Source organism: Pinus tabuliformis, chromosome 7 (assembly GCF_031772625.1).
Source record: "Pinus tabuliformis cultivar Carrire ecotype Pingquan chromosome 7, CPIR1, whole genome shotgun sequence".
In the NCBI taxonomy this organism is placed as follows: domain Eukaryota; kingdom Viridiplantae; phylum Streptophyta; class Pinopsida; order Pinales; family Pinaceae; genus Pinus; species Pinus tabuliformis.
In genome coordinates this window covers 1,359,255,051-1,359,269,480 of record NC_142293.1, presented here as the reverse complement: position 1 = coordinate 1,359,269,480, position 14,430 = coordinate 1,359,255,051, and the positions used below count along the sequence as shown (strand labels likewise).

The 14,430-nt window shown below is 38.1% G+C and overlaps 1 protein-coding gene across 1 annotated transcript; it reads right to left on the bottom strand.

Moving 5' to 3' along the window:
* Positions 1-2,469: 2,469 nt before the first annotated feature.
* On the bottom strand, positions 2,470-11,153 carry LOC149252625 (peroxidase 57-like). The gene is made up of 5 exons (XM_089456692.1): positions 10,903-11,153; positions 10,589-10,777; positions 9,255-9,414; positions 8,875-8,994; positions 2,470-2,947 (listed from the first exon to the last, which is right to left on the bottom strand). The coding sequence occupies exons 1-5, from the start codon at positions 11,131-11,133 to the stop codon at positions 2,652-2,654; spliced, it is 996 nt and encodes a 331-aa protein (XP_089312818.1). The 5' UTR covers positions 11,134-11,153; the 3' UTR covers positions 2,470-2,651.
* Between the last annotated feature and the right edge of the window lie 3,277 nt (positions 11,154-14,430).

Here is a 14,430-nt window from a genome sequence, read left to right as displayed (position 1 = left end):
CAGCATACTTAGTCAGTTCATGGCTAAGCCTTGTGAAAGCCATTGGAAAGTAGCAAAGAAAGTCCTTCGCTATCTGAAAGGAACACTTAATTTTGGTATTATGTATACTGATGAATTTGATGTTGAATTGGCAAGTTATTCTGATTCTGACTGGGAAGGAAATCTAGATGATAGGAAATCTACTACTGGATACATGGTCAATATTGGTTCAGGACCAATATCATGGAGCAGTAAGAAACAACCAACTGTTTCATTGTCATCCACTGAAGCTGAATATAAAGCATTATGCAATGCTACCTGCGAAGCAATATCGCTTAGGAGGATACTTGAAGATGTTGGAGAAACACAACAAGCACCTACAATAATCAGATGTGACAATCAAAGCATTATCAAATGGGCAAACAATCCTATATATCATGCAAGGACAAAACACATTGAGACACAACATCATTTTGTAAGAGAAAAATTACAATCAAAAGGAATTGACTTATCATATTGTAATTCATATGAAAATGTGGCTGACATATTCACCAAGCCTCTTGGAAAGGCTAAATTTGAAATGTGTAGAAATAAGTTGTACATTGTAGAAAATCCAAATTATGTTGTAAGCCTAGTTGAGACTTAGACTAGCAGGCATGACAATTAAGAGTATAATGTCTTGTTTATTGTATGTAGTTGGAATTAAGGGGGAGTGTTGGAAGAAACTAAATAATTCCAACTACCCGCTACCAATGTTCAACAGCGGTTTAAATGCTGATTCTAGAAATCGTTGAAAATAGGCAAGCTTTTCCAGCAAGCCACCGACTGAACTGATCTCCAGAAACTTCTCCAGCTTGTATATATACCTGTTAATTGATGAATAGATGTAAGTCTTGAGTTCAGTGTTTTTGTGTTGTGTTGGTGTGTTGTGCGCCTCTACCCTTTTCAATATGTGGTAAAAAGGTGGCAAACACCCTTGTATTTTGAAGAGGAATGCAATGTGTACTTGTATATGCCCCAACAATGAAAATAATTTGATTAATAAAAGCAAGGGCATTACGAACATAACTCTCAGCCTTCCGCACATTACGTTTTTGTAGTCACTTGATGAATAGAATAAAATTTATAAGGCTAAAACTGTCAACATTGTTAGAATGATAAAAATAAAGATTTAGTAATTTACATGGAAATTATAAAAATATTAACATTGAAAAGAATTATATATACATACATAATCGATGAAGATTTTTGCGAACAATTTCGATTTGTTTATTAGCATGAGGTTACTCGTGGATTAATTGATATAGTAATGCAAAATTATGAACAAAAGACTGATATTAGACAGCATGATTGTAGAATGATATTTCATTATGGAAATGGTCCAGGTAAGAGAGGAAATATTCTAAATAATGTGGTGAGTAAGTTGAGATGGATTTATTTTGCGAATTATCTATAATTTTTCCTTATAAATATATATTACTAAAATATGTAATTTTAATTTTAATTTTAAATTTTAATATTATTTTAATTTTAATTTTAAATTTTAAATTTTAATTAATAATATTAGATAATGTATTAAAAATATTTTATTTAAGATATATTTTTAAAATATTTAATAAATTTAAATTCAAAATAAATATAAATTATAATGATAAAACTTGATTTAAACATGTTATAATTTAGTAATTTAGTTTAAAAATAATACAAATTTCAGTATGATTTCTGAAAATCTAGAAAAAAAATTAAACTGTTATAGTTATCAAGTTTCAGAATTTTGGATATCTCTTTACTGAATCTATTTTCGCTATTAAAAACAAGATTTAAAAGCTTCCACTTTTGGAAAAAAATTCAACAAATTCTCACTAGAAATTGTCAGTAAAATCAATATTGTGTCTCTTTGGACAACGTCAAATGATAATAAACTCAAGAATATACCCTCTTAATTTAGAATAGTTACACACTTGAGAATGAAATAAAAATGAATTCCACCAAGAAAATGACTTAAGTGAGCTCTTAACGATATTTCCATGGTTGATTTTGTACAAAATGTTTGTCTATTTTATTTTTATTTATAGTCAAAATGATATGTAGTACGGAGGATGTGGTCCAATAGTTAAGTGGAAAATTTTGGTTTCACAGATCTTACCTTCCAATCCAAAATCGAGCTATGTATTTGGTTTCACAGTCTTGCCTTCCAATCCAAAATCTAGCTATGTATTTGGTTTCACAATCTTGCCTTCCAATCCCAAATCAAGCTATGTATCCCTGAGAGCTACTCCGTGTATACTTTCTTCCATTAAAAAGTATTAAATAAAATAGTGAAAATGCTACTTATTTCTCAAAAGCTATAGTTATGTTGAATGTCTGTTTTTTATTTATAAACGAAGGAAGGGAGAACCTTTATCCATGGATAAAGTAAACGAAACTTCAATGTTGAACTCAATTTCTCCAAATATGGCTATATGCATAACCAGGACACCGAGAAACAGATTAATTCAAAGTAATTATGCAATATTCGGTAAGAATAAGCGTTCATGGCATTACAATTATGTGTTTCCAGTTATTTTGCATTGTGAGATGAAACTAAATGGCGGATATCCCTTATTCGTGTCTCCAATGTATAATGGGGACCTGATTTTTTTTCTCGTGCTCGTTAAGTAGGAAAACGATGCTCAATTCACGGCTCTGCAATTCTTTCGAATTTGTCCGTTGTTGCCAGTTAATACTTGGATGTTTCCCATTTTTATGATGGCGGCGACGAAGCTCTTACTAAACACATTTCCATTGGTGGCAAAGCTCGTCACAGTGTTTTTGGTTGTTTTGTCAGAGGCGAGTTCCTGATCAATTTGAAGAATTCCACGGTTTAATTGCAGTTGTTTATAGTAGCTGTTGTCGAAGATAAACGAAGTGTTCTGGTCCAGAAATACGTTGGGGTCCTGTGTTGAAGACGACGTCGGAGATGGGCAGACTTACTTCAACTTCACTGTTAGAACATTAATCACGCTTGACCGTATGACGGTGTTAGTCGGTGTAGAGCGGCTGTAGTCAGCGTGTTAGTCGGCGATCAGCAGCTATAGTCAGCAGATTTAGGTAGATAATAAATAGTAATAAGTGAATAGCTGTAGTGGATCTGTGTATAAATTTCTATGTTTGTAATGTAATGATGAAGCTCATTCCATGAGTCTTCTAGTTTCTAATTTGGTATCGGAGCCGAGGGTTTCGTCAGAGTGGAGAGCTCAGGAGTGTGGGTTGTTTCGGGCTGTTGAGAGGTCGCCCTGTGACGCTGTGTGCGTGGTCCAACATTGTCCAGAAGATAGAGCTCAGGTGAGCTGTGTTTGGCAAGGTGCGCAGAGGGCTTAGCGGTGTGTGTTGTGAAAACTGGTGTGGAGTGCAAGTTGAAGCCTTGTTGTGGACAGGAGTGTTGTTGTAAGGCCTCCGAGCTGCAGTGCGACGGGCGCCGGGCGAGGTCGTGCACACAGGTGTGGGCGGGCGCGCTAAACGGAAGAAGTGCGACGAAGTTGCGACGAGCTGCGGAAATAATGCGACAATAAAGTGCGACGTTAGAAAAAACACTTATGCGACTAAGGGTTGAGCTAACGCACATATATATGCGATGTAAAGAATGTGCATCCGACTTGTGAATGAAGACATGTGGGCGTACGATGGTGGTTTTGGGGGTCGGCCATGGGACTGCACACCCCCATGTAAACCCACGTAGGTTTGGTATAGGTAAATGGAGCATGAGCTCATTTGAACAACAACGAATCTCATTCACTTATGCACATAAGAGAGGGGTAAAACTGCGCAAGAGAGATAAGGACTGCGCATACCTCATGCGTAGGTTATCTAAGTGCAGTTTTGGTATTCTTGTGCCGGGTGAGGTGAAGGCAAGTGTGCCGGGGTTCGTTTTGGATGCAGTTTTGTGTAGGACTTGGCTAAGGGATCTTGGGTGGCTCGGGTGAGCACCTCCCTTCGTGCAAGGGTGCACATGTATTGTAAAAGGCAGGTTGCCTATCTAGTGTAAAATTTGGTTAAGTGTGAGACTTGGTTCGGCCAAGACACACTTGTATTGTAAATCTGATATTCTTAATAAAATTGTTGGGCAGACTCACATTATGGGGAGTTGCCCCTCCCCTTTATACTTGTTGCAATTGTTGTTCTCGGTTTAATTACATGATGATAATGAATGAGTATGGGCTTCATTAAGTATAAAGGATAATTTCTTTTACTTAGTTGCGAAACACAAGCTAAGTATGTTAATGTGAAAGTAGGCGTAGTCCACGAATGTTAGTATTGGTGAAAAGAACGCGTTCGGTGGTGCCGCACCTCGCTACAAGCGGTTGGAAGACTACCGCAGGTGTAGGGGCGTGACAGTTGGTATCAGAGCTCGGTTGGAGCTGGTGTTAGAGCAGGGTTGCTCGTGACGAAGTGTAGATACACTTGGAAACTTTACAGTTGATGACAATGGAAGCAGGTTTAGCAGAGGTAAAGCTTAGTGTTTGGACCAAGCTGAACGATAAGGCATGGCAAGTTTGGGAGAAAGTAAAGGGAAGCTCTTGCTTACCTTATACAGGTTGAAGAGGTTGAAGGAAGAGAAGCCCCGTATCCGTGAAGAACTTGAAGCCTTGGAAAAGAATGTTGAAGAAGAGCTTCTTCTACTTGGTTGGACAATGGAGCAAGGTGAAGTTGTAGATTGTGCTATCAAGGAAGAGGAAGCCATGATGATTGAAGATGTTGCAGACATGACCATGATGGAGGATGAACTTGAGGATGATCAAGTTGGGCCAGGATCGTCCAGTTTGTGGACATGGATGAATGAGGAGGAGCCTCATGATGATGAAGTAAGTATTGATACTTGTGTTTCATTTGGACATTTGGTGGATGGACTGTATGCAGGTAGAGGCAAAGCCAGTTTTCCTATGCTATGGAGGATCTTACCATGGATGACTATGATGGAAACTTGTATGGAAAAGCAAGGATTGTCGATTGTTGCAGGACTTGTTGGGGTTGTTTGTGACCTTATGGTAGAAGGTACAAAGGCCCTTGACAAGGGAGGAACTTGATGATCATTGTGGATGATTGGGTCATGCTTTAGCCACTTTGGTTAAGTGCCCGGCATGACTCATGGACAGATTGGAGGGCACACTCTTGGGTGGACTTCTCATGGCTGAGACCAAGAGATAGTCTTGGTGGACACTTTGGTGGAGGAGCTATGATGGAGGGACTCATGACATGATGATATGGTTGGGTGACCGAGTTCACTAAACTGAAGATTGTAGACTTGGATGAGGATGACCGATGGTTGTGATGAGTCTACTTGGTTGGACTACATGGGCAACTTAGTCATGGACATCAGGTTGGAGGCATGGAGCATGGCAATCTTATGCAGGGACATTGTGTGGGAGCACTTGTAGAGGTGTCATGGACATCCAAGGAAGAGTGCCAAGGCAGGGATGTTGTGCAGATGGATTTGCTAGTGTGACATGGAGACTTATTACTTGTGAGCCTATGGAGAGGTTGTACACTCTAGTGCAACAAGGCCATGGAGTTGGATGGATTTGTGAGCAGATTATGGAGCATTCCTACTACATGGAGATGTTGGTTGGAGATGACTTATGGAGCTCATGACGACATGAGATTGTTGTGACTTTTAGGGACTTCATATATGGTGGATTTGATGCATTGAGGAGCTGAGGTCAGGAGACTTTGATGCAGTATGGGATGCATACTTTCAAAGTACATGTATGGGCATGGCTTGGAAGAGTGACTTGATGTGGATGATCGATATGAGACACTTTGAAGTGATGGAGTTACAACGATGATGATGATGCCTTGGTGGCTGCACTTGGGCATGGGTTGAGCCGAGACTCAACTACTTTGGCACATGGGAGCTGATTGAGCAGCACATGGACAGGTGAGACAAGTGCATACTTGTTTCTATGGCAGACTTGAGGGATGACACATTGTAGATATGATGGAGGTTGCTTCATGGACCTAGATGTGGCACATCGAGAGTCGGTTTGAGGAGATGATCTCTTCATATGGAGGGGACACACACAAACATGATGATGTTGGGATAGATGTGGTTGATTTCATGTAGCACATTCACACCAAACATCATGGACAGCATGTTACAGATGAGGTGGATGGAGTTCCATGGACCTGAGCATGGATTATAGAGATAGATTCTTGATGAGTCAAGGATGTGGCAGGATGTTTTGAGAAATGACTAATGGTGGCATGAGGATGTTCACTCTCATGGTTTGAGCGTGGCAGTTGGACTGGCCATCCGACTAGTTCAAACATGGGGTCGCGAAGTGTGCAGAGATGTGTTGGCATTGTGTTGGAGTATCATGGTAGCAGTTCACATGAGGACACATGATGAAGACAGGAGGTCAGTAATCATGGATCGAGATGACATCTGATGGAGAGCATACCGTGGAGGTGCATACCTTGGTATGGTGAGCTTGGTGGCAGTTGGTCACTAAGTCGAAGCATGATGGAGATGAGGCTCTACATATGTTGCAAGGATGTTTGCTTTGTGTGGAGGAGTCGACATCGTGGATGATGATGATCTTGGTGGATGGCTACCGGGATGGTATGTTGTCGAGGACGACAATGATTTCAGGTGGAGGAGGATGTAAGGCCTCCGAGCTGCAGTGCGACGGGCGCCGGGCGAGGTCGTGCACATGGGCGCGGGCGAGCGTGCAGACGGGTGCGCGGGTGTGCTGAACGGTGGAAGTGTGACGAAGTTGAGACAAGCTACGGAAATAATGCGACAATAAAGTGCGACGTTAGAAAAAACACTTATGCGACTAAGTGTTGAGCTAACGCACATATATATGCGATGTAAAGAATGTGCATCCGACTTGTGAATGAAGACATGTGGGCGTACGATGGTGGTTTTGGGGGTCGGCCATGGGGCTGCACACCCCCATGTAAACCCACGTAGGTTTGGTATAAGTAAATGCAGCATGAGCTCATTTGAACAACAACGAATCTCATTCACTTATGCGCATAAGAGAGGGGTAAAACTGCGCAAGAGAGATAAGGACTGCGCATACCTCATGCGTAGGTTATCTAAGTGCAGTTTTGGTATTCTTGTGCCGAGTGAGGTGAAGGCAAGTGTGCCGGGGTTCGTTTTGGATGCAGTTTTGTGTAGGACTTGGCTAAGGGATCTTGGGTGGCTCGGGTGAGCACCTCCCTTTGTGCAAGGGTGCACATGTATTGTAAAAGGCAGGTTGCCTATCTATTGTAAAATTTGGTTAAGTGTGAGACTTGGTTCGGCCAAGACACACTTGTATTGTAAATCTGATATTCTTAATAAAATTGTTGGGCAGACTCACATTACGGGGAGTTGCCCCTCCCCTTTATACTTGTTGCAATTGTTGTTCTCGGTTTAATTGCATGATGATAATGAATGAGTATGGGCTTCATTAAGTATAAAGGATAATTGCTTTTACTTAGTTGCGAAACACAAGCTAAGTATGTTAATGTGAAAGTAGGCGTAGTCCACGAATGTTAATATTGGTGAAAAGAACGCGTTCGGTGGTGCCGCACCTCGCTATAAGCAGTTGGAAGACTACCGCAGGAGTAGGGGCATGACAGTTGTGGTCAAAGCGCTGTTGTTGAGCCTTGTGTTGCAAGGTTGTTGCGAGGCTATTGGGTGATTGACGTGTTATTTCTGTGAGATCGAGTCGTGGGTTTCATCGTTCTGTGTAGAAACGAAGATTGCAGCCCGAAAATTTGCCATGTGGCCTTGCGACATTGTATGACGAGGACATCAAGATGTGGTGGCGTTGTAGCGCTTTAGGCCAACAAAGTTTTTGTGCTTAATGCATTTGAAGCTTGGGTTGTGAGCTGTTGTGAGGCCGCTTATAAGGGTGAGCCTAGTTTCTTGAGAGCCAAGTATAGTGCATATTGTGCAATTTGGTGTTGTGTTGTTGGAACCTGGTGGAGGACGCCAAGATTAGTGCCTGTGTTGTGGTGAACCCGAAGTGAAAGGAAGACAGCGACCAAGTCTGTTGTGACACTGAAGGAAAATATGAAGGAGAAATCCATCTCTATTTTGAGTAGGTGTTGAGCGTTGCATAGAGGCAAAAAGGTCTGTGTGAGTTGTTGCAGGGTTGTGTGAAGCCCAAGTTGCCCGGTGTCGTGGAGTGCTAGTGAGTCCTGAAGGCTCGGTAGTGTGAATGCCGAGTGGAGAGCGATATAGTTCTATATGAGAGTGAGAGAAGTGCACCAGTTTGTGCGTACCCTATTTTTTGTACTCTGATATGTGTATTTTTGGTATGGAGGCATTGAAGGAGCCAATCGTTGCTTTAATGGAGGCATTGAAGGAGTCAATCGTTGCTTTAAAAGTTGTTGCGTGGGGCATTAGTGTGACCGGCTCGGTGGAGTGAAGGTCTCAAGGAGTGAGATCTCATCTATGTGAACAATGGTGGATTGTGTGCCACCTGGGAGTGTTTTTCCTAAATCTGTTGCGTGCGGAAGATACTGTCAAATGTGATTTCAGTGTTCCAGCCACAAAATGAGGAGAGAGCCACCACCATCGTTTGTTTATGTTTAGAGTTCAAAAGTATGTTTAGAGTTCAAAAGAGCCTTCGTTGGAACAAGCATCGACCTCTTCGCAAGAAGTCAAAAATGAACCAACAGGCAAGTTAAATTTTAGGTCATCGTGATTAATGGGAGGTGTTAGAACATTAATCACGCTTGACCGTATGACGGCGTTAGTCGGTGTAGAGCGGCTGTAGTCAGCGTGTTAGTCGGCGATCAACAACTATAGTCAGCAGATTTATGTAGATAATAAATAGTCGTAAGTGAATAGCTGTTGTGGCTCTGTGTATAAATTTCTATGTTTGTAAGGTAATGATGAAGCTCTTCCATGAGTCTTGCAGTTTCTAATTTTCATCACTAAGGTTGGATCCATAGAAGGATCCGCAGTCCCGCTTCCTTGGAAACTGTAGAGTCGATCGCTAAAGAAACTGCAGAGCGAGTTCCCAACGGTATGAGCGCCTGGAGTTACACAAAATTCACTTATTAAAAAATTTGAAGTTTGAAAATGGTAACCCAGATTTCCAGTAAGAATTTAGGAAAAAAACACATACAAAAATTTCCACTATTTTCTAAAGGAATTTGTGACATATTTACATTAGTCTATTGAAAATTAATTCAGTTTTACCTAAATTAATTGGGTGGGTAAGATATAAGCTAATCATGAACAATGCTTCAAAACGCTTAAAAGATATATATCTAGTATAATTAATACTACTTACCTAGTAGAGTGACCATTTCTGAGATGCTCAAACCCTTGGCAGAGAATGCTGCAGCTGCATCAGAAACGAGTGAACTAGGACCGGGTAAATTCACATCGTTTATTGAAGATATGGTTCCATCTCTTCTTCCCGTTGGTAGACTGTATTGTGGCCCTCCTGCCTGTAAAAGCTTCAACCAAGTTAGAATGCTTATGTTATTGCATCCAATAAAGCTAAGTTTATAGTTATAATTATTTAGCGTTTTATATGTATGTGATTTATTTGTATGTGAATTTATTATAGTAATTGGAAATAAATAAGGGTTTAATCTTGGATCGAATAATAATCTTTTTATAATAGGAAGTTATCATTGGGAACTGGAGCTGGATATTATCACTAAGATGATGGAGTTTGGACATTTTTTGGCATAGTTTATTTTTCTAAAAGTTGGCATAGTTTATTTTTTTAAAAGTAGTTTCTATTCTAGAGACTCGGAAAATACCAAATCGCCACTTATACAGTAAAGTTTTTTTATAAAACTCCAGAATGGCTTTTTCCCTCGACTATAGATATTCCTCCCGCTCCCACCTCTCTTTCTTCTTCAATAAAAATAAAAATCTTTCGGGATAGCGAGTATTGTCCAGAATCTCGTAAGCTCCACAAGTACACTTACCCATTAAAAAAAATATTTATTAAAAAATAATATTAATATATTATATCCATTATAGTGAGGATTGTTATATAAATTAAATAATTAATAAATAATGATGTTAATCAAAATATTTATAATGAAAATATTTAGGAAATTAAAGATTTCCACATTATTTATATTAAAAACATATTTTCAAATTAGTAAATTTAAATTGCTCATCATTTTTGGAAGTGTCTACCTAGGGAGAGGAATGGCAGGGACAGTAAAAAGTGATACTGAAAAAAATATATATATTCTTGCACTAGCAGTGTTTGGATTAATATATATATTCTTGCACTAGCAGTGTTTGGATCATGTTTTTGACAAAACTGACAATATATTCTTGCACTAGCAGAGTGTTGGATCATGTTTTTGACAAAACCTTAAAGTTTGACAACTATAACTTAGATTTACAAAAATCCACTCCAGATTTTATTAAAATTTCACCAAAATTTCCATAATTTTCCGGGCAAAGAAAACCGTGTTTAAACTATGCATAATTTTTTATCATCTAGTTATACTATACACTTATCTGCTTTTATACTCTCTGTGAGTTGAAGACAAACACTTTTCTATTCTATATATCTAATCGTTAGATTTATGAAAGTTCAAACTGTAAATAAGATTAGCTGTTTTAGATGGCAAATTTGAAGGAAATTTATACCAGGGCAACACCGTCTCTGGTAGCAAGCGCAATTATATCAGCACAAGAGACAACACCCGGGCATTTTTTCTCGACCGCCGTTTTTGCTGCATCGATTATATTAAATCCTCTCAGCGATAGATTTGGGAATGCCGCTTTCTCTGGTACCATATTGCCTACAGGATCAATCAGAACTGATGCGTCGCAGCCCTTTAATTGACAGCGTAAATCAACGTTATTCATTAGCAAAACCAGTGAACCTTTGTAAGAATTCTATTTTAACGGGTAACTTAATATGTTTAAATGAAAGACGCAGACCATAATTATCATCTTACCCTTACAAAACAGTCATGAAAATGCATGCGCAGGAGTCCAGCAGGAATAGACTTGTCTGCATTAAAGAAACTTGTGACTACTCCCCGCACGATGGATTCTGCTTGCGGACACTTGGTGTTGTAAAATCCCACCTGAAGCCCGGATTTTGCCATTATGGGTTGCAGAAAAGCGAAGAGGACAAGGGATTTTACGAGTCTGAGTGCCATTATAATCAAATGTTTCGACGTCATTGCCGTGGTAAAAATATCCCTGAGCGAATACTAATAGGAGAAAAGCTCACTGCTGTGAGATGAGAACGCTTACAACGCCTTTTATAGCAATCGAGACAATGGAGGTGACTTGGGATTCGAGCATGTGTTGCTTATCTATACCAGACCTGTGCATACGAATATATAACAACTCCCAGATTCTTTTGCACGGCTGTATTGGGGTCCGCCGTGATTGTGACGAGGTCAGATCGTAAGAAACTTGATGTTGCTTCAATACCAAGAGATAAGCTTTTCTTAAACTTTATGATTATCTAGGACGTGTTTGAGCTAGGCACGATTTTGATGATAGCCTCTCATTATAAATTATTCTTCATCCAACATTAAAACCAGTAACTAGTCTAAACCTAAACACAGATTAATTTTTAAAACTGAAATCCTAAATTTTAGTAACTAGTCTAAACCTAACACAGATTAATTTTTAAAACTGAAATCCTAAATTTTAGTAACTAGTCTAAACCTAAAAACAGCTTGATTTTTAAAACTGAAATTCTAAATTTCATTACCTATTGAGAGCAAATGTATTGGATTCCCTATTCATTGTGTTCGGTCTAGCCGCTTCAATGTGCCAGCTGCAATGCGATTTGATATTTGTTTGTTATATGGATGACACAATACCATGTTCTCTTTTATTTGGTTTTAAATTTAATGGGTAGGCTATCTCATTATTAGGTTATGTTATATATTTTTAATATATTTGATTAGTAAATGTTTTATTATTATTATTTAATTTTAAAGTCATAGTCAAGTTATATATTAAATTGGTGTATAAGACTATTTTCTTTCTGGGATTTGACTATTAAGTTTAGTAAGGCATACAAACTCTGCCCTTCTTGTTTTCAACCTGTGATTTCTTAATAAAAAATGCATGCTCTTAACTATTAAACTCACTCAAGTTGTATAACCACAAGATTAATATTAAATCTCGAAGATTAAAAAAATAAAAATATTATTGTAGATCTTATAATCCTTCCAAAATTATGGAGAGTTAATCTCTTATCCCTCATCAAAGATAAAAGTTAGACTGATTATAAGTCTATTAAACAGTGCTCATCCTAAAATTTCTAACCATATAAATAACTATAAAAATCTCAAATCTCTTAAAATTATGTTGTTATTTGTCATATTACTATCAGAAAATATCAACTCAGACCACGATGTTTGCCACGATCTCGCATTGTTCCACGATGTATGTTGATAACACCACATTGTTTGCCACGATCTCAGATTATTCCCCGATGGATCTCGGCAGTTGACGTTTGATTGATTTAAAATATCCCTGATGGTGTTGCACTAAATCATCAATATTCCTTGGGACATGTGCAAGTAGATGGCACTGAATCGAATGGCGTGCCCTCCACATTGTCGTGGAAATTGCCTAACCCTAATTTTTTGGAACCCGTGTTACTTCTTTTAGGGTTTTCTTTAAAAAAAAGTCTAATGTTTCCATACATGGTATCAGGACATGCACACGGCACAGTGCACCAGTCAAACCAACGAAAACCTACGTTTTACGGGTTACGCATTTGAATATTTACGGTCTGAAATTATACGAAGTGCATAATATGGGCCCTGACAACTCTGCTAATGCTAAGAACGCTTTATCTTTGGAATATTAAAAGGGCCAAAAATTTCTAATCAGCCATTTGATTTTAAAGGTGTAGAACATTGTGAGTCACTTGGTCACTTGCCGGTCACTCGATCACTCGGTCCATGGATAACAGAGAGTAAATAAGATAGAGCAGATAACTGCAAAAAGTATTTTGACCATAACCATATCGCTGTTGCTTATCCAAGATCTAAAAGCAAGCTGAGAGTTATCTAAACGGAAACATCGCAATCGCACCTCGTGAAAAGGCTCCGCGTAGATGACTTATCATTAAGTTGACCAGTGGTATCTTCACAGACATTTACACAGTGATTCTCCATGCTCTATTTACTATAAATTGGACGCTGTTGTTTAGTGGAAATGTTTTTTTGTTTTTTTTTTTTTTTTAAATAGGGTTTCTTCGCATAATAACTAGTGCATGAGTTGGGTGGTACAAAACGGGATAACTGATTAATGTACAGTTCATAAGTGGATAATGCATAGCCGTGGAAGCTAAAAGAAGAGTAATTTAACTCAGCTAGACCTGCTGCATAAGTTTTTGAGAAGTGCGTAATAGATTAATATTCAGTTAACAGACGGAAAACAACCAGGAGAGCAATTTAGCAACATTTTGGAAATGAAAATTACATTCTTGCATATCTTTTAAGGGTTAATAGTAACAAATCAGCACATATCCTTTATACATGGAGATGGATAAAATCGTATACATGTTACATAGAGATGGATCAAATACAAGTATTCCTTCACATTTAAATTTAAAAAAATGCATTTTTAGGAATTTGATAACTTTATAATCATCGAGAATAATTTAAATTGATTATAAATTACAAAATCTGTAAAATATTTTAATTACAGTAAATTTGTCATCACTCAACTTAATAAATCAAATTTTTAAAATGCAATTTAAAAAAATAAATGTAAAACTTTTAAAAATATTTGCAATTCTGGGAAATCAATTAATATAAACTTTTGATAAATCTAGAATTGAGATAAATATATATTAATTTAACGTTTTTGTTGTGATAGGAGGAGTCATAATGGCCACCTCTTTGCTTCTATTTAGTGGGTTGGGTATTTCCACCTTTATACCTATAATATCCATTCATTCTAGATGGGGAATATCACTACGCATTCATGTATGTATATGAATGGAATGAATGGAGGTGTAGGATCCTATTGAAAAATGCAATTCAAGCACCAAGAATTATAGGTGGTGAACCTAATCAACCCACTCACAAAAAGAAAAAGCACTCACATCACACACCAAACAATAAAATACATATGTTCAAAGTGAGATACTGTGTTATAGGTTACGTCATGTAGTGCCATATACTAGGCATAGGCCAAGGATTCCTATTTCATGCACATATATAAACACCATAGGAATTTCAATAGGATCATATACATCCATTCATTCCTTGGTTTTCGCTACTTGGAGGCCAAGGAAATAATACAAATAACTTAAGTTTATCATTTCAAACTTCTTCTTAGGATTGATTTCACTTTGGTTAAATGTTTAGTGTTAGTACAAGTGAGGATAAGGTAATAAACATAAATAAAATGTATTATGACATGACTTCCTATGTTCTTAATGTTGACATTAGAGTGATAACAACATTTGGAGAAGCTAGTGTCAAGAATAAAGATATCAA

Coding starts and splice junctions, on each gene's coding strand:
- LOC149252625 (XM_089456692.1), bottom strand. CDS start 11,133: ATGACGTCGAAACATTTGATTATAATGGCACTCAGACTCGTAAAATCC. Junction 8,995..9,254: donor AGAAATGGTCACTCTACTAG/GTAAGTAGTATT, acceptor GTGTAACTCCAG/GCGCTCATACCGTTGGGAAC. Junction 2,948..8,874: donor AGTGATGAAAATTAGAAACT/GCAAGACTCATG, acceptor AGTTGAAGTAAG/TCTGCCCATCTCCGACGTCG.